At 45.9% G+C, this 24,723-nt stretch overlaps 1 protein-coding gene across 7 annotated transcripts in view; it reads right to left on the bottom strand.

Moving 5' to 3' along the window:
* Positions 1-5,029: 5,029 nt before the first annotated feature.
* Positions 5,030-24,723, bottom strand: part of SLC25A37 (solute carrier family 25 member 37) — a 51,267-nt gene continuing 31,573 nt past the window's right edge. For 4 of the 7 annotated variants that reach the window (XM_072634350.1, XM_072634473.1, XM_072634542.1 and 1 more), the window contains 3 exons: positions 14,619-14,847; positions 12,408-12,464; positions 5,030-8,689 (listed from right to left, as the gene is read on the bottom strand). In XM_072634350.1, coding sequence (XP_072490451.1) covers positions 8,169-8,689; positions 12,408-12,464; positions 14,619-14,847 — 807 coding nt within the window. In that variant the 3' untranslated portion in view covers positions 5,030-8,168. Of the gene's footprint in view, positions 8,690-12,407; positions 12,465-13,323; positions 13,869-13,891; positions 14,848-24,723 lie in introns of those variants that run through there. The other 3 variants (XM_072634609.1, XM_072634683.1, XM_072634772.1) reach the window with 3 other exon arrangements.

Genomic DNA, 24,723 nt, shown 5'->3' with positions numbered 1-24,723 from the left:
GCACATGTAGGAATATGTTTGCTTATGTATATTTGTTACAAGGAGTTTGTTTTCCCAATGAGTCAAGGAGAGTGGAGCAAATGATAGGTTGTTTCTTCTCCCCAAAAAAGAGGAGACAAGCATCATTGAATATTTTTTTTATGCATAGAAGAGGACAGAAGGAAAGTCAAATGGAATCAGACAAGTAACTTTAGTATATTCTTCAATAGAAAAATAAGCTATACTTGAGAGAAGAGTATTTTCATACAGTACTCTTTCTCTGTTCTCTCTTGAAGTCAAATTTGATGTTAAGTTTCAGTTCAATTCGATTGAACTTTTAAAAAAAAGCTAAAATTAGCATTAACTTTGGGGCTACTACATCAGACTACAGGCTTATGCTAGGTTATGTTCAGTTTGCCTGAACAGGAGGACACAAGCCAACTTGAGATACAATAACAGAGGCAGAACCTCCAGGAACAGAGAGGTGAGAATCCCACTGTACTCTGCCACAGTCAGGTAAAAGAGGATTGGGTTTGGTTCCGGGTGCCACTATTCAGGAGTGTTAGACAGGTTAGAGAGCACCCAGAGGAGGGCATCCAAGATGGAGAAAGTCATCTAAATTCACAAAGGGTCTCGAGTCCCTGGGACACAAATATTGCTTGAAGGAACTGAGGATTTTTAGCCTGCAGAAGACTCAGGAAGGAGACATGAAAGCTAACTTCAGGTGCTTGGAAGGCCATTATGTGAAAGGCTGACCAGACTTGGCAGAAATAGGAGGAAGGAGTAGAATCTACGAATGATCCCATTTAGGTTTCCTTTCACCCAAACAGAAATGACTTGCCTTAAGGCGGAAGGTAGTAGGTTCTTCCTCCCTGGAAGTGTCCCAGAAAAGCCTGGATATCTGCTTGTAGAAGAGACTCTTATTCAGGTAGATGTTGGACTAGGAGGCTTCTGGGATCCCTTCCAATTCTAGGGTTCTATGACTCTAATTCTACTCATGCTTATCTCTCTGTGCCACTGACCAAGACTCTCACCACATTGCACCAATGTTGGATTTAAAGGGACATGATGCAAGTTAGTGAGACACAGTGTGATTCTGATCCCAGATCTGCCTTTGCTTCCTTTTAACAAAGAGCCTTCATGAAAAGATTAATGTACACCAGCATTAAACACAACTCAAAAATGGATAAAAGTTACTGACAGTGTTAGAGGAAAAAACCAGTCCTCAGGAAGGCTATTCATAGTTAGGTATTTCCAGTTTATCTGGAGATGTGAATTTCACTCCCAAAAGGGATCACGGGATCACAGATTTAGGGTGGGACATGTCCTTAGAAGTCTTCTAGTTTAACTTCCTCACTTGATAAATGAGGAAACTGAGGGCCAGAGACTTTCCCAAGGTCACACAGGAAAGGGAAGCAATGGTACTTCCTGTGGAATAAAACTTTAGGGTTAGAGTTGTTTTTTAAAAGAGATATATAAAAGTGTGGGAAATACATCCATAGCACCATGTCCAAGCTGGGGGTGATCTCAGGACACAGACTAGGAAAGCTGGCAGGAGCCCTTGCTAAGGACTTCTCATCCTTTTCTGGATCTAGGTGCAAAGGAGATCCCCCAACGGGCTCAAAACTAACCACAGAATGACTGCCTCTTGCAGACATTTCTTTGGGACTCTCCAAGGTCATCAAATTAGCTTATGTGTCATTCCCCAAGAATATAACTCGCTTGCTTCACATGGCACAAGCTATCCCTGGTGCCTGGAATGCTCTCCCTCTCACCTCCACACCTCCCTCTCTTGGCATCCCTTGTCGCCTCAAGGCTTAGGTTGAGTGTTGCCAACTCCATGGTAAGGCTCTTCATGGCCCACTCAGTCGGCAGGACTGTCTTTCCCCCTCCTTTCCTACCAGATATATCTTTGCATTACATTTATTTTATATTTATTTCTATGTACCTTATGGTTCTCCTCAGAAGAAGGCAACCTTCTTGAGGGCAGCACCTTTTTTTGTCTTTGTGTTATCTGTGCTTTCCTCTATTATTTCCAATTTATCCATCTGTAGTTTGTTTGTACATATAGCTGTTTGCATATTTTCTCCACCAGATTCCTTCTTTGTATCTCCAGTGCCTAGTACAGTGCAGGACTAGCACATAGTAGGCACTTAATGTTTATTGATTGTGCCTAGCATATTTCTTGGCATGTAACAGGCACTTCATACTGATTTAATAGAATTCTTATTCAGTCACAAGAGAAGGCAGCAACCTACTGTGGAATGAAGCATTTGGAATTCTAATCCTGGTTATATCATGCAGAAAACTGGCCCTCAGTTTTCTCATCTGTCCAATGAGGGGGGCATGCTCTAAGTGACCTCAAAGGTCTCTTCCAACTCAAAACCTCTGGTCCCATGGTGAGCCTCTGAGGACCCTTCCTACTCTGAGACCCTGAAAAACTTTTGATCTCCTGGTCAGAAAAACTTAGTAGTGAATATTGGGTCTGTAAGACTCTCTGGTTCAAATACTGGCTCTGGCACGTTCTATCTATACGACCTTAGGCAAATGACTTTTCTGCATCTCAGTTTCCTCATCTGTAAAAGGAGATTGAAATAGAGGACCTTAAAGTTCCCTTTCAATTCTAAATGTTTCTAAATTTTCTGTCCTTTCCCTAAATGTTATATTGGTCTCATTGCTGGTTATTTTAATATGATTATTTCTGAGAACTGATTCAATTCTCTGATTATAGTCTTGGAGGGACAGAGAGATTCCCCACAGTAGTCAGCACACAGCAGGCATCTAAGATTTGGATGGACACTTCTTCCCACTCCAGCCATCAATCTTAGGCCTCGAGTCTTAGACTTGAGCACAGGGCTGCTGGTCTTTGTTGATCTGTCAATGGGCAAAAGGGTCTTACCCTTCCCCAATCAGCCCCAGAAAGAACCTGTCCCTTCTCCCAAATGTGCCTCTGACCTGCTTTATCTTGATTAATATAATTTAAATGGCCATAATTAGAAAACCATTGGCCTGAGATCAGAATGAGAATAGATTCTATGTATCTGAAGGTCCAAAAGGTCTTTACTATCTCCCCACGAGATCTCTGACAATCTGGCATGACAGATACTATAGGTACTACTAACCTCACTTTATAGATAAGGAGACTAACACCCAGTGAGATTAAGAGCCTTGTCCAGGGTCACACAGCTAGAAAGCATCAGAGACAACACTTTAATACACAGCTAGGTGACCTGACAGATACTGGGCCAAGAGTTAGAAAGACCTAAGTTCAAATCCCACCTCAGACACTTAACCTGAGCAAGTCACTTTAACGTCTGTCTGCCTCAGTTTCCCCAACTGTAAAATGATAATAACAGGACTCCTGCCTTTAAGGGTCATTGTAAGGATCAAATGAGACAATATTCATAAAGCACTTAGCACAGTGCCTGGCACATAGTAATAAATGCCCCAACCATGCTACCCATAGTAGCATGTACCCATAACATCTGGATCTGTCATCTCTGAGCTGTGTAAGTTTGAACAAGCCACCTTTCTGGGCCTCAATGTCTTCCTCTGTAAGATGAAGGAGTTGGATGACCTCAAAGGTCCCCCCAGACCTAAAATTATGAGGTTCCTGAGAACCTTTGGCTTCTTATTGAGGAGACTTTTGACTGCTCCAAAATCCTCTCCTCAGAAAGAGCATCTCCGGGTTGCGAAATGGGGCTGGTCAGTCTTTTGTGCCCATAAGCACTAAAGACCTCTGACACCACATTCCACTTTACAAAAGTCTCCTTTGAAGGCACTGTCAGGCCCTGGCATAGTCTGATTTTTAAAAGGAAGCTGGACACCACTATTTAAGGTGGTGGTCACCCACAGAGCCTCAGAATTCCAAGTGAGCTGAGAAGCCACCTAGTCCAAGTAGCTAGATGCACAGCAGATGGGGGCAGGACCAGAGGTCAGGGAGACCTGAGTTCAAATCCCACCTCAGACACTTAGTAGCTCTGTGACCCTGGGCAAACCATTCAATCTGCCTTAGTTTTCTCATCTGTAAAATGGGGACAATAGTACCTACTTCACAGATTTGTTGTGAGGATCAAATGAGATATTACTAAAGTGTTCACATGCCTGGTACATAAGAGATAGGTGATTAATTTACACTTATTCCCTCCCTCCCTCTCTGCTTTCCTTCCTTCTTTCCCCAGGGCAGCTATTCAAGTTCAGCTATCATGTGACCTGTCTTCTCCATTCTGATTGCCTATCTCTCATCATTCTCCCTTCTCCAGTTCCTGAAGCAGCCGTAGTGACCATCTGTGCCTCTCAGCTTCAGTACAGACTACCCTGGTCAATGACAGTTGGACTAGATGACCCCAAGTCCCTTCCAGTCCTAAACCCAGGGCCAGGGCCCAAAGACCCCTCCCCCTAAGGCCTCAGCTTCCTCAGTCTAGGAGAAGACTGGACTGGGTCATCTCTGAGAACCTTCCAGACTTGAAATCAATGAGGCTGGACCTTCATTTCTACCTGTAAAGAGAGGGTCCAAGTCCATATCTAAGGTCTGCATCTCTCTGACACAGCGCTGTGGCAGCGTGCATTTGAGCACAGTGGGGACTCTAAATCCAATACTCTGCTGTGCCATCATCCCTCCCCTCAGTTTCATTTTCCGTAAAATTGGTATTAAGACTAGATCATCTCTACATGCCTCATTGTGGGAGATTGGTAGAGTGAAGATCATTCCATCTCAGGTCAGAGAACTTGGGTTCCAATGCTTGCTACCTGTGTGCCCCAAACAAAACATGGACTCAGTTTCCTTCTCTGCAAAAGAAGAGTTGGATTTGCCAATTTCTAAGGTTCTCTCCAGGTGTAAATCTCTGAGCTGCGATTATTCCTCTGGGCTGATTTCCTTCTTTGTAAGATGAGAGGGCTAGGCTGGATGACAACATTGGTCTCTCCTAGCTCTACAACTATGGGACAACATACCTCTCTAGCTTTGGAAAATCCCAGCTCTAACTTGCTCCATTTTTGGCATCCCTCCATCCCCTTCCCTATGCACCCCCACCACAAGGCACAGGAGACAGATGGGTCAATACTTTATTTTTTTCCTCCAGCTCCAGTGGTACAACTGTAGCAGCAAATTGAGAAACAAAGACCCCACACACCAAGGCACACTCCTTCCCCCACCCCCTAACCTGCCCCATTCCTTCTTCAAACAGCTGGTTAATAATCAGAAAAGAAGGAGAAACAGGGTTTGATACAAACTACATGTAGGCAGCCATCACAACCTTTATATCTTTTTTAAAAACACTCTTTTGCTCCCTTTTAAAAAAAATGCACAGTGTGTTCTTGCATTTATGAAGCAGCAAACACATTTGGAATTCACAGGCCAAACAAAACACAAGACACGTTCCCCCACCCCCAGAGTGGTCCCAGGCAGGACAAGTGCATTGGGAGAGGCAGCCTCCAAGAGAGTTGGCCTCATGTAGCTTCTAGCATCATTTCATGAAAAGGACAGAGAAAATCAAGAAGCCAGGCAGATTTACCCAGCAATTAAGGCAGTCTTGGGGTAACGGGGGAGAAGAATTAAGTTCTGAAGATTTAGTCTATCCATTACAATTGATTTTTGGAAGGTGGAACCTTTGCCTTACAGCTCCTACATATCAGAAGTCATTCATCCAGACCTCAAGGCACAGAACAAAGCAGAAATTTTTCCAAGGAAGATCCGAGGCACCATGTGCTTTTGAAGGCTAAGTGATCGATGAAGGGCATTGATTTCATTTTTGCCTTGGAATCCAAGCACACAGTAGGCACTTAGTTCTCTGCTAAATCAAGGGGAATTAGAGCAAGCTCAGGATTGGAAAGTCTTAAAGAGATCAGCTGGTCCCTTCCCTAAAGAAAGCCTGGCCTAGACAAGTGGGCATTCCAGTTTCTAAAATCCATTCAAAGCAAAAGTTTAAGGAGGAATAGGGTTAGGGGACTAAGGGGAAAGAAGGATGAGACAATATTTTAGAAAATAAATTAAACTTGGCTCTATATTGGGCAGGTTCAACCCTTCCACTGCCCACTTCCTCCTCCCCTCAACCCTCAATATAATGTGGACCCCGCCCCTGCCCTGTCTACTATCCGAAGCCCCCATGAGCTCTGACTAAGCAGAGGGAGCCTGGTTCCTGACAACAAGGTCAGGCTTTTCTTGAGGGACCTCAACTTGGCACTCCCAGCTTTGTGAAGGAATGAAGTCAAGACAGACCTTCTAAGTGTTCAGCTTCAGAGGAAATGTCCCTGGAATCACTAAGCAAAGATTTGCACCCCTGCCCAGAGCCCACCCACACTTCCCTGTGTGCCCAAGACCATGGTTCTATCTCAAAGGGATGAAATCAACTCCTCCCTAGAAATCAAACTCCCAAGTGCCTATCTCCAGGTCAGAACACTCAATAAGAGACACTCTGGCCAAGGGCAAGTGGCTGCTGGCTGTCTCTGGGGCCCAAGTTTCTGCCAGAAGAAATGCCTATTGGCTGAGACTTAAAGACAGGCAATTGGGCAAGGAGAAGAATGCAGCTAATTAAAATAGTCTTTCCTCTGACCTTGGGGCTGGCAGCTAGCAATGGGCTCGAAAAAACAGGTCTGTACTTTTTAGGGAGATTGTCACTCAGGGCACACTATAAGGGCATCTGATTCATTAACAGAAAAATATTCAGTAAAAACCAACCCCGCAGTCTTGTTCCTCTCTGCAACTTGGGCTCTTCCTCACTACTACTGAAGTCAAACACAGCCCGCCCCCCACACACACACACACACACTTTTTTTTTTTTTGGCATCTCCTGCAGGGTGAGCTTTAGCAAGGTACTTCCTCCTTCACCCCAAGCTGGGCAGAAAGATCAAGACCCTAAGTAATGCCATAGGAAAAATTATCTGAAAAGGAAGGATTGGGGAAGATAAAAATGATCCCAGCAGACATCCTGCTCCAGCTACATACATGTCTGTCCTATAAATAAGCCATGCTGGCCATTGAGAAAGGGGAGAGTCCTCAGAAAAGTGTTTGAGGCCCTGTCAGAAACACACACACATACACCAAAACCCTACACACAAGCACGACCAACGCACCTTCAAACCTTCCATCTCAACTCGCTCACATCCTTCCTCAAGGATGGATCTCAAAGGACAGAGGACTCTCAACATCCATCAGAGTCCAGGAGAAGGGAGTGCTTGCTCTCCAGGAACTTGGAAATAGAGGAGATCATTAAAGACTAAAGGAGAATGTTGGGAATGACTTATGTAACCTGCTAAGCCTCAGTTTCCCCACCTGTAAAATCAGGGAGCCAGCTCAAATGGCCTCTAATATCCCTTCCAAGATCTAACATTGCATGTGTATAAAGAGGAGAAATGACAAAAATTTTTTTCTCATGGTTACAGATTTTTTTTTAAAAATGTACCTTTTTCTCACTAAAAAAAAAACCTCAAAATATAAACTCAAAGTTTACTACATACACTCAATCAAGTGAAACTTGCATGGGTTGCAGGGAGGGTGACCAAGCTCTAGGCTTTCAGGCCACCCCTGGAGGTTGGGTAAAGATGCTCTGGTGCTTAATTATATATAATGATGGGAGAAATTGAGCCCTTTGCTTCATTTTTTTGAAAAAAGCACTTTAAAATCTCAACTGTAATACTATTTGCACACACACACACATACACACACAAATTCAACTTCTACATAGAAAAATAAAGGATAAACATTATCCATCTATTTTTATATTGCGTAATGGAGCTTGTATATACATATCATATTTAATTTGTCTTTAACATCTTAAGTCTCTGAGGTGCAAACTCCCCACCGCTCCAGACCCCTCCATTTCCCCAACCCTATTCTGTGCGATTTAGGATTTCTAGGGAAAAAGAAAAGTCACATTCATTCTTCTGGCAGGGGACGGAAAAGGCAGGAAGGGGGAGAAGGAAGGCATTCATTTTTCTTCTGCTAAAATCTTTCCCCAACCATCAGTGCTGCCATTTTGGATCCAACCCCCTTCTCTTTCAAGGCTGGCCACAGAGAGGAGCTGGTCAGTGGCACATACCCTGCAAGAATCACATTGGTCCTTCAGGAAACCTGAAGCTCCTAAAACTTGGTGTGGGGGGGAGATGGGGGAAAAAGGGATGGAAACGGGAAGGGGAATCCTTTCTTTCTTTTTTAAATAAGATGCTGGAATTGCTCCCCACAGTCTGTTCCTTTAGTATGGAGTTCTATTGTCTATCTGGTGCTTTGTAAGGAAGTACTTGAAAAACTCATAGACTGACCAGGAGATGGCTGTGGATGGCATCTGGTAGATTATCCGTGCCTGGATACCCTTAAAGTACCCAGAAAAGCCACTGAGCTGGTACACTGTCCGAAAGGCATTGGCCATGCCAGAGAGATGTCCACTGATGTTGGCCAAGGAAAGAGCCATGTTTTCCTGAGTGTTGAGGAGGGTCTTACAGACATCCAGGGGGGTAGTGGCAGCTGCAGCAATGGCCCCAGCCAGCCCTCCAGCCAGAATGTGGGACCGGGGGTTATAACCCCGGTGAGGGTTGATCTGTTCCTGAAGGAACTCATAGGTAATAAAGTGAATGGATTGGAAGGGAATGTTCATGGTGAGCTGGGTGGTGTAGCTCCGGTAGAAGGCGCCCACCCCCTCGGTCCTCCACACATTCCGGATGCAGCGAAGCGCTGAATGATGAGGGGAGTTGTACATCTGCATGCGCTGCTTAACCACTGCCAGTAGAGGGCACCGATGGTCCAGGTGATCCAGGTGGAGATGATGGCCATCCCATGATGGAGACGCCAGAGAAGACAAGTCATAGAGAAAAACAGCTAAATTAGACCCAAAGGACACAGAGGCTCTCTCTCTCTCTCTCTCACAGCACTTCAACAGCCTCGGTCTTGGGGACCCATGAGTGGTCCATTGGGGCAGCCAAGGCTGGATCTGCCCCATGACTCCGAGAGTCCCAACCCCAGCAGTTCTTAACCTTCCCCATTTCCTGGACCCCTCAGGCTGGCGGCAAAGCCCCTGGGGCCCGTCCCAGGGTCATGCTTTATGATAAAATACATGAGATCACAAAGGAAAACCGAAGGTTAGTCAAAATCAAAACATCCCTTTTTCCTCCTTCAGGTCCCTAGACCCCACCTTAATAAGCCCAGCGTTTCCCATCCGTAAGTAGTAGTGTTCATTGCCTTAGTTAAAGTCTCAGCCCAATCACACTGCTTCGAGCTGCCTGACCAACTCCCTGGGCCTCCCTGCCCCAGGAGCCATTCCTGACACTGCTTCAGTGCTCGGCACACTTGAAAGCATGACAGAAGTGAAAATTCTTGTTATCATTACCACCCAAACTTGCAACGAGCTTCCCTGGCTCACCCCAAATTTTCCAATCTAGGTTGCTTTTCCTTGAAAATAGGCATCATCTTCTTCTTTGTAATTGCATCTCCACCAATTAGGACAGTGCCCAACACAATGTAGATGCTTAATAAATGCTTATTGATGGACTAAATGACATCTGTGTGCTTTTAAATGGCCTATCAGAATCCTCTTGGGCTCGTAAGAGGGAGTTGGCTTGGGGAATTAATGAAAGGTCACATACAGCATTTCAGAGGAGGATCACAGCTCTAGAACCAGAATGGACTTTAGGGGTCATCTGGTCCAACCCTCCTAATTTTACAGATAAGGAAACTGAGGTCCAGAAATGTTACCCTTAAGAATCCTCTCTACAGTTTAGTTGAATGTAAGCTCCCTGAAGGCAGAAACTATTCCATTTTTGCCTTCAAAGCCTTGCACAGGCTCAGGTAGGCTCTTAATAAAAGTCTGATAAACTGAGTCGCTGACTCTCTAATAGGAGGTCAGGTATTCTTGCATTAAGACCTCTAAGGCTGGAGAACTCACCAGCCCATTCCTCTTTTGGATTATTTCCACTAGAACATCAGCTCTCTGAGGATAAGGGCCATTCCTTGTCTGGTCTCTGTATCCCCAAGAACCTAACACAACGCCTTGTTTAATCATCCTAATCAATGATGAACTGAATTACTTAAATGATCTAAAGAAAACCTTTCTACTGTGGAACTAAAGTCACCCTTGAAACTTGCACTCAGTGCTCTTAGCTCTGGGCCCCTTGCTCCTCATGGTCTCACCCTATGGCCCAAGCAGGACAAGGCTAATCCCTGTAAATCGAATTTAATTCCAAAGACACATGAGAGAGGAAAGACCACAAGTCTCAAAGTTTCTCAAAAAAGAACCCACAGTCTGATTTATAGAGATCAAATATTCATGCAGCATTCCAGATACATATACCTAAAGAAGGGGAAAAAAATTCCAAAGTAAAATTAGACAACGGGGTATGATTCCCTTAAGAAAGAATGAGTTCTGGATGAGGTGGCAAGGCACAGGGCTGGATTTATAGCTAGAGGGTAAGGCTTCCAATCCTAGCTAATTATTCCATAGCCACATGACTGGGTACAAATTCCTGGACCTCGATGAACCTCAGTTTCCTTTTCTACAAAATAAGCAGCTCTGAGTTCCCTTCTAGCTCCTGCGAGGTAGAACAGGTTTTGATGTTTGATCTTTCTGAAACTTTATGCAAGCACATCATGACGTTTCTAGAATCAGTCTTTTCTGGCCCCAAAGTTGCCTCATCTGGTGTGAAGTTGCAGTTTAAGGAGGACTCAGGAAGTTTTGTAAGCTCTTGGAGACCATCACACTGATTCAGACAGCTAATGTTTATGAAACCGGAAGCAGCTGGTTATTTCTTCCCCATATTCCATCTGCCAAGTCCTTACTCATCATTCTAGCTTTCACTTTACAAATAAAATTTAAAAAATCATCTTTTCCAAGGTGTCTTGACCTAGACAGCAGGAGGAAATCCAACTAAAATGAACCCTTTTGTTCCCATGAAACACCACTGAACACGAAGGCTAACCAAGGGAAGGTCTTTCCTTGTGGTTTATGTCCTACACATGGCATGACAGATAGAGAGCAGTGGGCTAGCTAGTCGTAGAAAATCAAGAGGGCCGTTAGTCTTCAACTGCTTTTAGGAGGTATTTCCTCCTAACCCTGGGTCCGCTGGACACAAGAGAAGTCCATGAGCCTCTTCTTTACCTAAAACTGGGGTCAAAGAGAAGCCAGACTTGGAAGTCTGTAGACCTGGGTCTGAATTCCCAGTATGGCCATTTACTCTCTGTTTGACTTAGGCAAGCTACTGGTTCCCCAACTTGGGCCTCAATTTCTCAATCTATAAAACAATCTATAAAATTGCATGAGCAGATATCGATGTTTTAAATCCAGAAAAACAACAAGCCCTACCATGGAAGGAACACTGAATCAGAAGTCAGAAGACCTGTGTTTAAATCCCAATATAGCCCCCTACAACACACACAGCCTCCTTGTGTGACTTCACCTGACTAGGTCTCACTTTTATCATCTATGAAATGGGAAGGCTGGATTTGGTGACCTCCAAGGTCCTTTCCAGGATTTATCTTGTCACTCATTACTCCTGGTACCATCACTAAGAGGATAAGGATAGAGACCAGACCTGTGACTTCACTGATAACAGCAATCTTCTAGGAAGAAATGCCCTTCACCAATGTGCCCTGGCAGCTTTCCTGCAAAGTGAAAGTCTATGACTAGGGGGGTTCTTAAGCCTGTTGCTCAATATGGACCCCTCTGGAAGACCTCCTGTCTTCTCAAAATGTTTTTTAAAATGCATAAAGTAAAATACTTAAGATTGCAAAGAAAACCAATCGTACTGAAACACAGTTATCAAAATGTTCCTAAAAACCAGTTCTCAAGCCCCAGATTAAGGACCCCTTTAGGGAGCTGCCTGGAAGCTGTGACTGGCCCAGGGCCACCCAGCCAAGAGTCTGCATTCGAACTCGGGTCCTTTCTGTTTCACAGCTTAGGCCATTAAGGCCTGAACCAAGGGCCCTCCTCCAAAATGAAGTCCCTTTCTCAGAATCACAGATGCAAGAAGATCTTTGGAATCCCATTTAAATAAGAAAGGGAAAGAGAATCCGCATTGTATCACACTTACTACACTGGGCTGAGGGTTTTACAAATACTTTTATCATCTAACCTTCACAACCACTCGATGATGTAGATGGTGTTTTATACCTATGGTACAGGTGAGGAAACTGGGGCAAAGAGAGGTAAGTGACTTGCCTAGGGTCACACAGCTAGTAAGTGTCCAAGGTCAGATTTGAATTAGGTCTTCCTGACTCTAGGCCCAGCACTCTACTGCACCATCTACCTGTCTCAGTAATTAACCACCCTATTTACTTAAGGAGCCTAGTGATAAAATAAATAAACTTTGGGGGTTTCTCTTGCTCTTTAAAAATAAGGCACTAGGTCTGGTTAACTATTCCCCTAGGTTAGAGTTTATAACCCCTCCCTCCCAAGCTGTCAGGATCTGCTTTAGGCTCCCCTTTCCCCAGGGAAGGGACACGTTACCTTCGGCTGGATTCATTACGGCATCATGGAGCAGGGTGGCCATACTCCCCGCTATCCCTGCAAAACAAACTCCAGAAAGTTAGCCCCCCAAAGTAAACCACTGGGGACCTCAAACCAAGCTTCTCAAGGCCTGGCTTTTTAAGAAGGGGGGAAAGAAAGGCAGAACCACTTACCATCAGGTGACTAACTGTATTTTATCCCCAAAGGCCCCAAGCAAGGGTAAGGATGGGAGGGGGAGATTTGCGAAGGGGTTGGGGGTGGGGGGGAAGAGCACAGAGCTCAGCAAATTCCAGCAGCCCCCATAGGCCTCAGCTCTCTCAAGGCATCTCTGGGGAGAGACTGAGGTCAGAGACCCTACAGAAACCACCCTCAGCAGCCCTCTCCCCCTCACCTTCAGTGGGGTTTCCTTACTCTCACTGCCTTCTCCTTCCCCTCCCCAAAATCCTAATAACTCAAATTTATCCCATTCAATAATTCACTTCAATTCCTCAGTTCTAGCCTTGGACAGAGTCCACCCAAGGGAGGGTGGGAAGGCAAGGCAGAGAAGGAAATGAAAAGAAGGGGGATCTTGAAGGACAGTGCAGACAGGAGACAGCAGAAGAGCTGGCTGGGTTAAACGTCAGAGAAGCTGGGTTCAAATCCTTGGAGCAAGCAACTTCATTTCTCTAGGACTCAGTTTCCCTAGCTGTAGCATGGGGGAGACTGGACTAGACATGACCTTTAAGGTCCAAGGAGGCTCTAAATCTATAATCTTACAGAATTAGAGTGGGGATTGACCGGGGACAGTAGTGGAAGGAAAGGGACTCTGTAGATGTCCAAGACAAATTTAAATATCCCGTCAGCTTCTCCACCGGCAAGTACCCCAATTCCCCCAGTCAAATTTCAAGAATCATGAGCATCAGTTCAGGAGTCCTACCTGGGGGCTTTGAGCTTTCTTATTCAGTGCTGACATTGCCAAGTAAGTGATGTTACCACTGGAGAGTGGGAGGGAAGCTGAGGAATGAAGTCCGTCCTCCGGCCAGCCTGGATGGTCAGCACCAGGAGAGACCAAACAGGACTTCTCTAGGCTACGGAATGTCTTCAAACCTCACCACACTCCCAGTGGGGCCTGTCTTGGGACTGAAGTCACCAAAGACCTAAATCGAGACAATTCCCAGGTGTTCATAACAAAAAGATGGTCCTGGGACAGACATCAGTAAATGTCACCAACACATTTCTTCGCAACATATCAGTGATGTGGATTACCAAGGTCTGCTGACCGAAGGGACAGAGAAAGCAGGACAGAAGAAGGTTGGTACATACAGGTCACCTCAGAGAAAGAAGGGCTGAGGAAAGCAGGTCACATCTCCCAGGCTAAGCTCGGAAAACCAGAGGTGGCTGCCAGTAAAGCAGGCCTACGGCATTCCCTCCACACCACTACCCACAAGACAAAAACAAAAGACCAAACCCCCCATGGATGCATCCCCCCTCCTCTCCTAACTCACCCTCCCATTTCAAGCCCACGTGGAACGTTACAGAAGAGCTGTATACATGAACTCACAAAACCCTGTCTCCACCCCCCTTCTCCTTCAAAAGTAAACTATTCCATCCCTCGCTCCCAGAAAGTTGTGACTCAGACAAGCGGCAGGGGCGGGAGGGGGCACCCTCCCAGGAGCTTAGATCCTGACACATGGTGGTCTGCTCTGGAGATACGCCTCCGGTCAGTCAATAACACTTCTTGCAAGATCTCTGAAAGCCTGAGCTTTTGCTCGCCGGTGCTGCTGCTGTGCCAAAGGTCTTTTTTTTTAAACATAGTCTGAGAGAGGCTGTTCAGAGAGCGCGTTCTTGTGGCCCGCCATCACAAGTTTGGTTTCTACTTAAGGTCTGATCAGTAAAGGTCTATGAAAAAAGTCTGAGTGTTAAAGCAGAGATCAAAAAACCAAAAACCAAAAAAAATACAAAACAACCAAGCACACCCTTTGGTTGTCAAGCTCCCCAGCGTTCGGAAAAACTGAATCCTTCTCTATCTATCTACAGATCTACTCATCCATAGATCTATAGATAGATAGGGACAGGTCTATGGTTGTTTATTCACAAGCAGTCAGGCTGAAGACTGGGTGTGTTAGCTCCATGGGTCACCCGAGGGGGAAAGCCCCAAGGAAGCAGAGAGGGGAGGGTCTGTTGAAGAACAGAAGAGAGCAGTCTAACTCCAGACAAATGCTTTCAAAATACCATTGGCCAGATGGCTGTTTCCTCTGCGGTGGAGAACATCATTTAAAGTCCTTTTCATGTTTTCATAGCAGGCAAAATACATGGCATGGGCCGGCCCTGCCCCCATCACCATCACGTTGATGCCCCGTAAGGGTCTCCAGAAGCCTTCAGTCTGGATGATTTGCTTGAGGGCGCCATATACGCTCGTGTAGCGGGCTTTGGGATCTGGATGCAGGCTCTGCATTCTAGTCTGTGTGGGGAGGGAAAGGGAACAAAATGGTTAAGTAATCTTGGAGTGATCCTTTTAGGAACCTGATCTAATCAAATCTTTCCCCCCTCGTTTCTGGGACCCAGAGGAGGATCATTACTAAGGTGCTCCATGATCCTCCTGCTCCTGGAAAGCCCCGATGGGAGGGGGCTTCCTTGACCACATGCCACCCTCCATTTGCCAGATGCAGGGTGGGTACTCTCTAAATGTGAAGTCACTGAGAGACTCAAAGGCAGCATTTGAGGGTCTGAAAAGCTTTAGGTGCCGGTGCCTCATTTGGTCTAGGAGTCCTTTCTTCTGGTTCCAGAGAAAAGGCCGGAGGAATATTGTCTCCCTTCAACAAAAGGGCAGGGCCTGTTTTCCATTCTTTATGTCCCTAGAGCCTCAAGCAGAGATCTGTACACAGGAGGCATAAATGCTCATTGTGTGCTGAACTCAATTTAACTGCTACATGACTAATGTGGAAATGTGTTTTAAATGACTGTACATGTAGAACCTACATCAGATTGCCTGCCATCTTAGGGAGGGGGGAAGGAGAGGAAGGGAGAAAAAAATTTGGAACTCAAAATCTTATAAAAGTGAATGTTGAAAACGTGGAAAAAATAAAATACTATTACGTATTAAATAAATACTATTATTTAAAAAATAAAATACTATTAATAGTATTAAAATACTATTAAAATCAATTTAATTGCTGGTTCTTCTACTTTCTTAGATGCATGTGACACATAAGGATGTGGTAAGCCTTGGAGAATGGAACTGTTCAGTTCAGCAGAAAGGCCAGGAGGGATCTGGTACGGAAGCATGTCTATGGAAGCTACAGCATAGGGGGCCACAGTGTACAGAGTGCTGGGTCTGGGGACAGGATGACCTGAGTTCAAATCCTGCCTCAAACACTTACTAGTTGGGCCATGCTGGGCAAATCTCTTAACTACTGCTTGCCTCAGTTTCCTCATCTGTAAAATGGGAGCAGTCACAGTGCTGACCTCTGGAAGTTGTGAAAATGAAAGGAGATATTTGCAAAATGCTTTGCAAACTTTCAAGTGTCACATGTATATATACATATATATGTATGTATGTGTGTATGTATATATGCATATACATATGGCATTAGCATCATTGTTATCACGGGGGCAAGAGCTGAACTGCCCATGTGTCCCACTGGCATCCACAAAACACCAGGACATCTAGACAAAGGAAACCAGCACGTTAAATGGGAACATAGGACAGGAAGAGAGGAATGAATATGTATTAATATGCCTGCTATGGGCTAGATCAAAGTTGGAAGGGAGTCCCAAATCCCAGAGATAACAGTTCACACCAAAGCTATAGCAGTGATGATCAAGGACCTTCCCACCACCACCCCCAAAACCTTCAAGCAAAGAAAAATGTCTCCTCAAGAATTTCCACCATCATCCCTCCTGTTACCTTTGTACCCTGAGGCCTGTCACAGAGGAGAGACTTATGACATTCCTCCTCTACACCCTAAGGAAAAATACTAACTGCAGGTTTCATTTCTACCAGGGAGAAGCAGTGCAGCTTGACTTGGGCCGGACTTCCAGGGCTATGCCCCGGGCAGAAACCACCAGAGGCTTACAAAGCATGTTCTCATAAATCATTCTGGGAGGCAGAAACATCTTTATCCACCCCCATTCCATATATGAGAAAGAAAAGGCCTCCGTGCACAGAGGTGCTCTCAAGTGCTGATTCTGAGTTGATTCTGACACGACCTGACTGGGGGACACCTCTCAGACGCCAACCAACTCTCCAAGATTCTCTAAGTTGTAGAGGAGGTGCCAATCTGTACTGGCAAAGGAAGTTTTGTCACCCAGGAGTTCCCTCAGTCAATGAAATCACAGGTCCAGGATCTACCCTCTCCCTACAGATGAGCAGACTGCCCCCCAAAGGGCTTTGAAAGGAGCCGCCTGGGCTCACACAGGTTATTACATGGCTAAGAGCTGGGATGTGAAGCGAGGCCATTCTGATCCCCAGAGTTCACTGCTCTTTCCATTCAAACAGCACCCCAAAAAATTAAGCTAAAGAATGCCAGAATCTCAGAGTAAGGGGCCCACCTCTCAAAAGTAATCTAGTATCCAACCTTATTTAATGGAAAAAAGGTCACCCAGCTTCTGCTGACGACCTCCAAGGATGGGAAGCTGTTGAGATGGCCCATTTTACTTTTAAATGCCTCAACCTCTCAGGAAAGCTCCCCTCCGCCAAGTCAAAAATCCACCTCTTTGCACCCTCCTGGCATTGCTCTTGGTTCCGCAGGCCAGGGCCAAGCAGACTAAGTTGAATTCTTTCTCCATCTCAAGACCCTTTGCTATATCCTCTTGACGCTCTGTAACCCCAACTCCTGTAATGGATTTGTCTCCTGAAGGGTTCTCCAGTCCCCTCACTTTTCCTGCCTGGTCACCATCTTCTGGGACCCACATCCTTCCTAAGATGGTGCCTCCCAGGTGAACCAAGACCTGCCCTGGCTGTAGCCTCCTCCCCCAGCCTGGTGACATTCCACTGTACTGCCTTATCTTGAAGTCTCTGGGTCCCAGGAGGCCTCAGGCCTTTCTGAAGGTCACTCTCGACCCCAGACTAAACAAAGGGACTGATGAAAAGTTATTAAATCCCAACAGTAGAATTCCATTTTGCTGTAGAAAAACGATGATGATGACGAATCATAATAATAATGATGGCTAACATTTATACAGTATCTACTATGTACGAGGTCCTATGTTAACAAGCATTCTACCATTCTTATTTGATCCTCACAACTCTGGGAGGCAAGTGCTCTTATTATCTTCATTTTTGCAGATGGGGAAACTGAGACAAACAGCAGTGACTTGTCCAGGGTCACACAGCTAGTAAGTGTCTCCAAACTACTTCCTTGCTTTTTTCCTACTTCTCAAATAGTTCAAATTTAACAATGGGTTACTAGGTCCCGACTATGTCCAGAACATTATCTTAGGTATCTAAGAAGAAGAACTAGTCTGGTCTATTTGGGGAGATAAGGCCCACTTGAAATACCTTCCAGTCCTTGGAAAGGGGACCCACATTAATCATTTAATTCAGCCCTACCTGAAAAGGAATGGGTGCTGTCTTCCAAACATGCCTGGAAGCTTTCTGAGGGCAGGACAAGCCATATCACATTTCTCTGGATTTCCCAGATGCCTAAAGCTGCTGTGTACCAGCCTCCTCCTCTGCTCTTAGCCAAGCCCAGCATTGAGATGGCCTGTGCCCAGCCTGGAATGCTGTGGGCAAATGGGGGGTCTGTGGGAATCAGAGCACTGACTGGCTCAAAGGCCTGCTATTTCCATCACAAGAGACTGTTTAGATCTTCCCCCCATGACCCCTGCTCATGCTAATGAAACCCAACCAAGGCACAGATCTGCTTTTCTGAGTCCCAAGTAGAGAAGGTCAGCTTTCTCTGCCAGCTGTCAACCAAGGTATGTATATGGGTGCCAGATAGGGGAGGGGGTGTCTGCTAAGTCACCTATCCACAAGAAGAGGTCCCCAGCTTTCTTAATCAGACAGTAAGGTTCTCTTGCCCCAGCAAAGGAAGTCCATGGCCCCAAGCCTGGAGAAGGAGGGCTGCCCCTACCCAACTGCTTCTTGACAGGGCTTGCATGACTGGTCCATTATTCAGGATTTTTCCTGGAGTTTAAGAGAAAGATGAGACAACTAGCCAGGAGGGCTACAAAGGCCTCACCAGCCAGAGCTGGCAATGATGGGGGCCATGTCTGGCTAGACCAGGCATGCAAGGTGGAGCTGGAGAGAAGGGGGAGACATGGGCATCATCATTCCTGACATCATGCCCTGGGGCTCAGCTACAAATCCTGCCTTTGTTAACTCTAATGAGGCTGTTCTGTGCAGAAAGCAAATTTACATGGTGGGATAAGAGAGGGATGCAGGGAGAAAGGGAAAAAGCAAGAGAAAAGGAAAGAAGAAAGGACAAAGGAGTGAGAGAAAATGAAAGGAGAAAAGAATGGATGGATGGATGGATGGATGGATGGATGGATGGATGGATGGATGGACGGATGGAAACTATCCCTTCCAGTCTAAACCCAAGTAAGAAAAAAAGACATACTCCAACGTATTTCCCCCAAACAAAGAAAATTCTAGAAACACCTTCCAGTATAAATACCTTTTAGCTTGGCCCATTTTAAGGAAGATTCCACCTTCAAGAAACAAGGCCACAACAAGCTTCTGGGGAGGGGCCAGATTCTAAGGCAAAGCCAAGATGTCCTGGTCCAGGCCTGGAATGCTGTCTCATGACCACTGACCCACATGGCTTCCTTTAAGTTCCAACAAAAATCCCCCCTCTAGAGGAAGCCTTCTCCTTCCCCAAGCCCTCTTCATTCCAGTGCTTTCCCCTCTGTTAACGATTTCCCATTGATCCTGTACAGAGCAGGCTTGGTATCTACTGGTTTGTAAGCTGTCACCCCCATTATATTGTATATATTTTGTAAGGTCCTGGAGGGCGAGGACTTTGTCTCTTTTTGTATCACTGGTGCTTAGCCCAGTGCCTGGCACATAGTAGGTGATTAATGTTTATTGAATGAATTAATTAATATGCTAGTTCAATAATGTATTGTATAATTAATACTGTACTGAAATTTCATTCTTACGAGGTGGAAAATACACTGACTCCGGAGTCAGAGGACTGGGTTCAAATCCTGCCTCTAATATCTACTACATGGGTGACCTTGGCCTCAGGCTCCCTTTCTGGCCTCGGAGGGACGCCCCTTCCAGCTCTGGAGCTGTGGATGGAGACATTTTTATACCAAATGAAACATCTTCCCAGTCCACAAGATTTCTGTTAGGAAGGCAGGACAGGGATTATGACCCATATTTCAGATGAGGAAACTGAGGCCTGGAGAGAAAACCAGTCCTACCAGAATCCAAGTCCAGATTGCTCTCCAGTGTGTTACCCTGCACCCAGAAAGGGTCCCAAAGGATGGGTAAGAACTGGCATCACGGTGCCAGTGGGAAGGGCAAGGACAAGGGAAGGGCATTCTAGGCCTGAAGAGCATGACCCAAGGCCTGGAGGTCAGGAAACAAAGGGTGGGGAGACATGATGGAGGAGCCTGAGAAGCCTGGCTTGGCAAGAGCAGGTGGGGAGGGGGAGTATAGAAAGGAGGAGAGACAAAGAGTACATTTATTAAGCACTTACTGTGTGCCAGGTACTGAGCTAGGCATTGAGAAACAAATATAAGCCAGAGACACTCCCACCTCTCAAGGGGCCTACATTCAAATGGGGGAAGACAAAAGGAAGCTGGGATGGGGGGCAGAATTAGGGCAGGAAAGAAGCACCTCATGGAGGGAAAGGTGCTGGGGAGGAGAAAGAAAACTCTGGCGCATAAGATAGAGTGCTGGGAGTGAAGTCAGCATGGACTTCATGGCCAGCTTCCTCCCTCCCTCCCTTCCTTCCTTCTTTTCTTTTCCTTTTCCCTCCCCTCTCTCCTCTTTCTCCTTCCTTCTCTTCTCTCCTTCCTCCAGGGACCAGGGGCCAGGGACTCACCTATCAGAGAGGAGAGCCAAAGGGTAGAAGCATCTCCAGTAAAAGCCTTGATTGTTAGACAAAAAGCAGCCTGGCCCTTCTTCTCCAGATAGTTCTGTTCAACAGCAATCAGCTACATACAGTTCTCAAAAGAGCCCCTGAAATACTCTGTTCCAAATGCAGCTTGACTGGGGATATGTCTTAGGTCCAGATTATGTACTTTACTATTAGAATACAATGATAACCCTCACAAAAACTAGCGGCCAATGGTAGTGAGCAGGCTGGGGATCTAGGCTCTGGTATGGTCTCTACCACGGTGGACAAGTCCCTTCTCTCTCTGGGCCTCAGCTTCCTTCTTTGTTGGGGTCAGATGACCTCAGAAGGCCTATCCAGCCCTGGGGAGAGGAACAGCCTATCAAATATTCCTGGGGCCCCCAGCTTGCTGGAAGACTCCAGGAAGACTGGGCTAGGAGCCAGAAGGCAATATGGAGGATTAGCCAGAGTTCTGGACTTGGCATCGGACAGACCTGGGATCTAATCTCACCTGACATCATTAGCCATCTGACTGGAAGAGAGTCATATAAGCTCTCCTGAACTGAAACTTCCCCCCACCTCTAAAATGTGGAGACAGTATCAGGAAGACCTGAGTTCAAATCCCACTTCCAACGCTACTTATATGACCTTAGGCAAGTCACTTAAGTTCCAGAGGCCTCAGTTTCCTTATCTATAAATTGGGGGTAGGGGCATACACTAGGTTCTGAGGTCCCTCCCAGATTTATGTCTGTAGTCCTGACAAACAAACAGCCTGGGTGTCTCTGGTCAAGTTGTTTACAGCTCCAGGGCCCCGGGCAGCTTGCTATGAATTGGGAGGCACCAACTCGGATTGGTAAAAGGAGTTTCCTATAGTTGAGGCAGCTAAAGAATCAAATCCTGCCTCAGACACTTGCCCACCTCTCTTCCCCTCAGTTTCCTCACCAGTAAATTGCCATTAGCATCTTCATCACCACCATCATCATCGTCACAATGACATCACAGGTCAAGTCCAAATACAAAAAATCTGGAGAATAACAGCATGTACCATATACGGTAATGCCCTCCAAGATCCCTTCTCCTCCTAAGTCCGGGGATTCTCCACCCTTCACTCAGCAGCAGACCTAAAGACCAAAAATCCCAGTCCTGATTTTGCAAGTTCTGATGAGTTATCTCAGGGGCAAGAAATTTCTCATAAAAAGAAAACACACACACACACACACACACACACACACACACACACATCCTCCAAACATATTCTGGTGGAGATAAGGAAAAGGGCTGGTCCTGTGATATCATCAGTTAAGGGAATTCCCAGATGAAGAAACTTCCTCTGCCAGTGAAGGGTCCCCTGGCACGCAGACACTGAGTGGTCTGCCAAAGGTCACACAGGCAGGGAGTAGCAGGGGCAGGAAAGGCGGCCAGGTCTTCCAGGGATGCCACGGCTGGCTCTTTGTCCATAATGGCTCCCTTTAATTTATGTAACAATAATAAACAATCATCCATGTTATAAAAATAATATATAGCTATATTACAATATATAATTGTGTACACAGTATATATTTACACATAAATATACGTATATATGTGTGGTACACACGTACACGCACACACACGTACACACGCACACACACGTACACGCACACACACGTACACACACACACACATACACTCACACACACACACACACACACACACACACACACACACACACACACACACACACACACACTCAGGGCTAACGAACGTTCTCCAGGACTTGGCAGTGACCCCACATTGGCCAATGTTCTATCAGGAACAGTAGCCACATCGCATCTGTCATTCAAAGCTCTGCTCCACTTCACGCTGGCCAGAGGGCGATCCATTTTCATCTTTTAAAGGCCATGCACTAAGTCCCAGAGAAGCTGGGATCTCTGCTTGGGGAGAGGAGCCCACACCTGGGCAAGCCTCTTCCCCTCCTCTCTGAGCCTGTTTCTTCAAGTGTACCATGACGGGGCTTCTTGTCAACTCCAGATCTATGTTCCTGTGACCTCTCAGAGTCTCAGTTTCTTCATCTGAATAACAGATTAGTTCATCACTAACATTTCTATAAGCTTCAAGGTTTCCTGAGTGAGTGCTTTCCCTATGTTGTCTCATTTGCTACTCACAGAAACCTTGTGAGGTAGGTGCCCTCTGACACATGAAGAAACTGCAGCACAGTCAGTCACACAGCTAGTAAATACATGTCTAAGATAGGATTGGAACACGGATCTTCCTGCCTCCTAGTCAGACATCATAGCACCCATACCCCTGCACCATGGATACCTACATCACAGCCTAGTCCCAAAGATCAAAGGCTTGGCTTTGCATCATTAAAAAAACAGCCAGTTTTTAATTCCAATTTCCTTAATTTATGAACAGAAGGAGAAATGGGGCAGAGCTGTCATCCCCAGCTGCCAGAGATACCTGACCACTGCCACCACCAACTAGGTGGACTTGTTTATACAGGTGAAGCATCAGGGCCAGACCACACAAGCCCTTCCTACAAAGGCTCCCCCCACCCCCATCAGAGATTGCTGACCATGCAGTTTTCTGTTCTGGATTAGAGGTCAACTCTACGGATAACACTCAGGAAGCCACAAGGCCACCTTCCCGCTGACTATCTTTGAACAAGGACGCTTTGGCAGAAGTGAGCATCCCTGCCCGGAGCTGGCTCTTTGCACACACAAACAGAACTACAAATCATGCTCCCTTCCCTCCCCCACCCCACCCCCCAGTCACCCACTTAAATAGAGGAGGAAATCCTTGGTCTGGCAGCAATCTGTACAAATGACACAGCCAGGATGAGGTCAGCGCGATGTCACAGCTCGTGTATCAAGGACTTCCTAGTTCTGCTTCCCCTCGCCTCAAAGGCCAGCGGGGTGATACATTAAGAGCTCAAAGCCACATCAAGGTAACTTTTGTACAGTTGAACTTCATGGAACCATCCATACTGTCAATGAAAATTGAGACTGGACGTTGGAGGTCTGGAGTCAGCCAGAGAAGATGGCAGACACCATGACATTCGTGAAGCAGGCACACTGCACAGTATCATTCACCCCTCCCCACAGCAATTCCCATCCAGCCTTCAGAAGTGCTTGTCAGTGTTCCCAGAGGCCCCCAAGACAGCCCAGCATCACCAACACAAATGTGTTTGCCAAGAGATCAGAGATCTTCAGAGATAAGAGACACTCCAAAGCAGATGGAGCCTCAGAGGCCACTGGGAGCAAAATTTCTTTAACTTTTTTTGTGTTCTGGTCCCCTGAGCAGTTAAGTCAAGCCTAAGAACCCCTTCTCAGAATCATGTTTTTAAAATAAAATACATAGGACTGAAAAGTTAGGAAAATAAAGATGCATTTTTTTCCCCATCCACGTTCACAAACTACCTGAAATCCATCCGTCAATCCACAAATTAAGAAACCCTGATCTCGGGCAGGGAGGTGGCTCAGTGGATAGAGCACTGGGTCTGGAGTCAGGAAGACCAGAGTTCAAATCTCACCTCTAGCTGTGTGACTGTGGACAAGTCACTTCACCCCATTTGCCTTAGTTTCCTCATCTGTAAAATTCAGTATTTCTGCCAAGAAAACCCCAAATGGCATTGCAAAGAGTCAAACATGACTGACCAACAGTCCTGAATTAGAGGTCACTTTTACAATACCTCTGACCAAGTCGCCCAGTCTGTACATTCATAACTCTCAATGACAGAGAACTCACTAGTTCCTGAGAAAATTCATTCCACTGTTGGACAAACCTAATCATTAAAAAGTTAACAGGCAATTAGAAAATACATTGTATAAAAGTGAGAAATAATAAGAAATAGGGCTGGAGATGTCATCAGTGGGGACCCTATCAGGACCCTCTGGAAGTAGAGCAGATAGTGTAGAGAGAGGTTAAGTGACTTGTCCAGGGTCACGCCACTACCAAGTATCTGAAGTCAAATTTGAATTCAAGGCTTCCTGATTCCAGGTTCAGATGCAGGACTCAATCCACTGCAAAATTTGGATTTCACATCCTGGTCTGAGTCAAAAGACCAATGTTCTTGGGGCAGCTAGACACTGAACATGACATCAGGAAGACCCAAGTTCAAATCTAGTCTCAGATACTGTGCAATGAGGGGAAGTCATTTAATCACTGTCTGTCCTCAATTTCTTCACTTGTAAAATGGGATAATAACACTACATGCCTTCCAGGATTGTTGTGAAGATCATATGGGAGGCATCACCATCACTGTTAAGGGAAGTCAAACCTGAGGAACACTCCTCCCCTACAGCCACAATGGCTTCCCAGGAAGAGGCAGGGGAGCCCAAGGGGCCACC

Source organism: Notamacropus eugenii, chromosome 1 (genome assembly GCF_028372415.1).
Source record: "Notamacropus eugenii isolate mMacEug1 chromosome 1, mMacEug1.pri_v2, whole genome shotgun sequence".
NCBI classification, from domain to species: domain Eukaryota; kingdom Metazoa; phylum Chordata; class Mammalia; order Diprotodontia; family Macropodidae; genus Notamacropus; species Notamacropus eugenii.
This window is presented reverse-complemented; position numbering and strand designations above follow the sequence as displayed.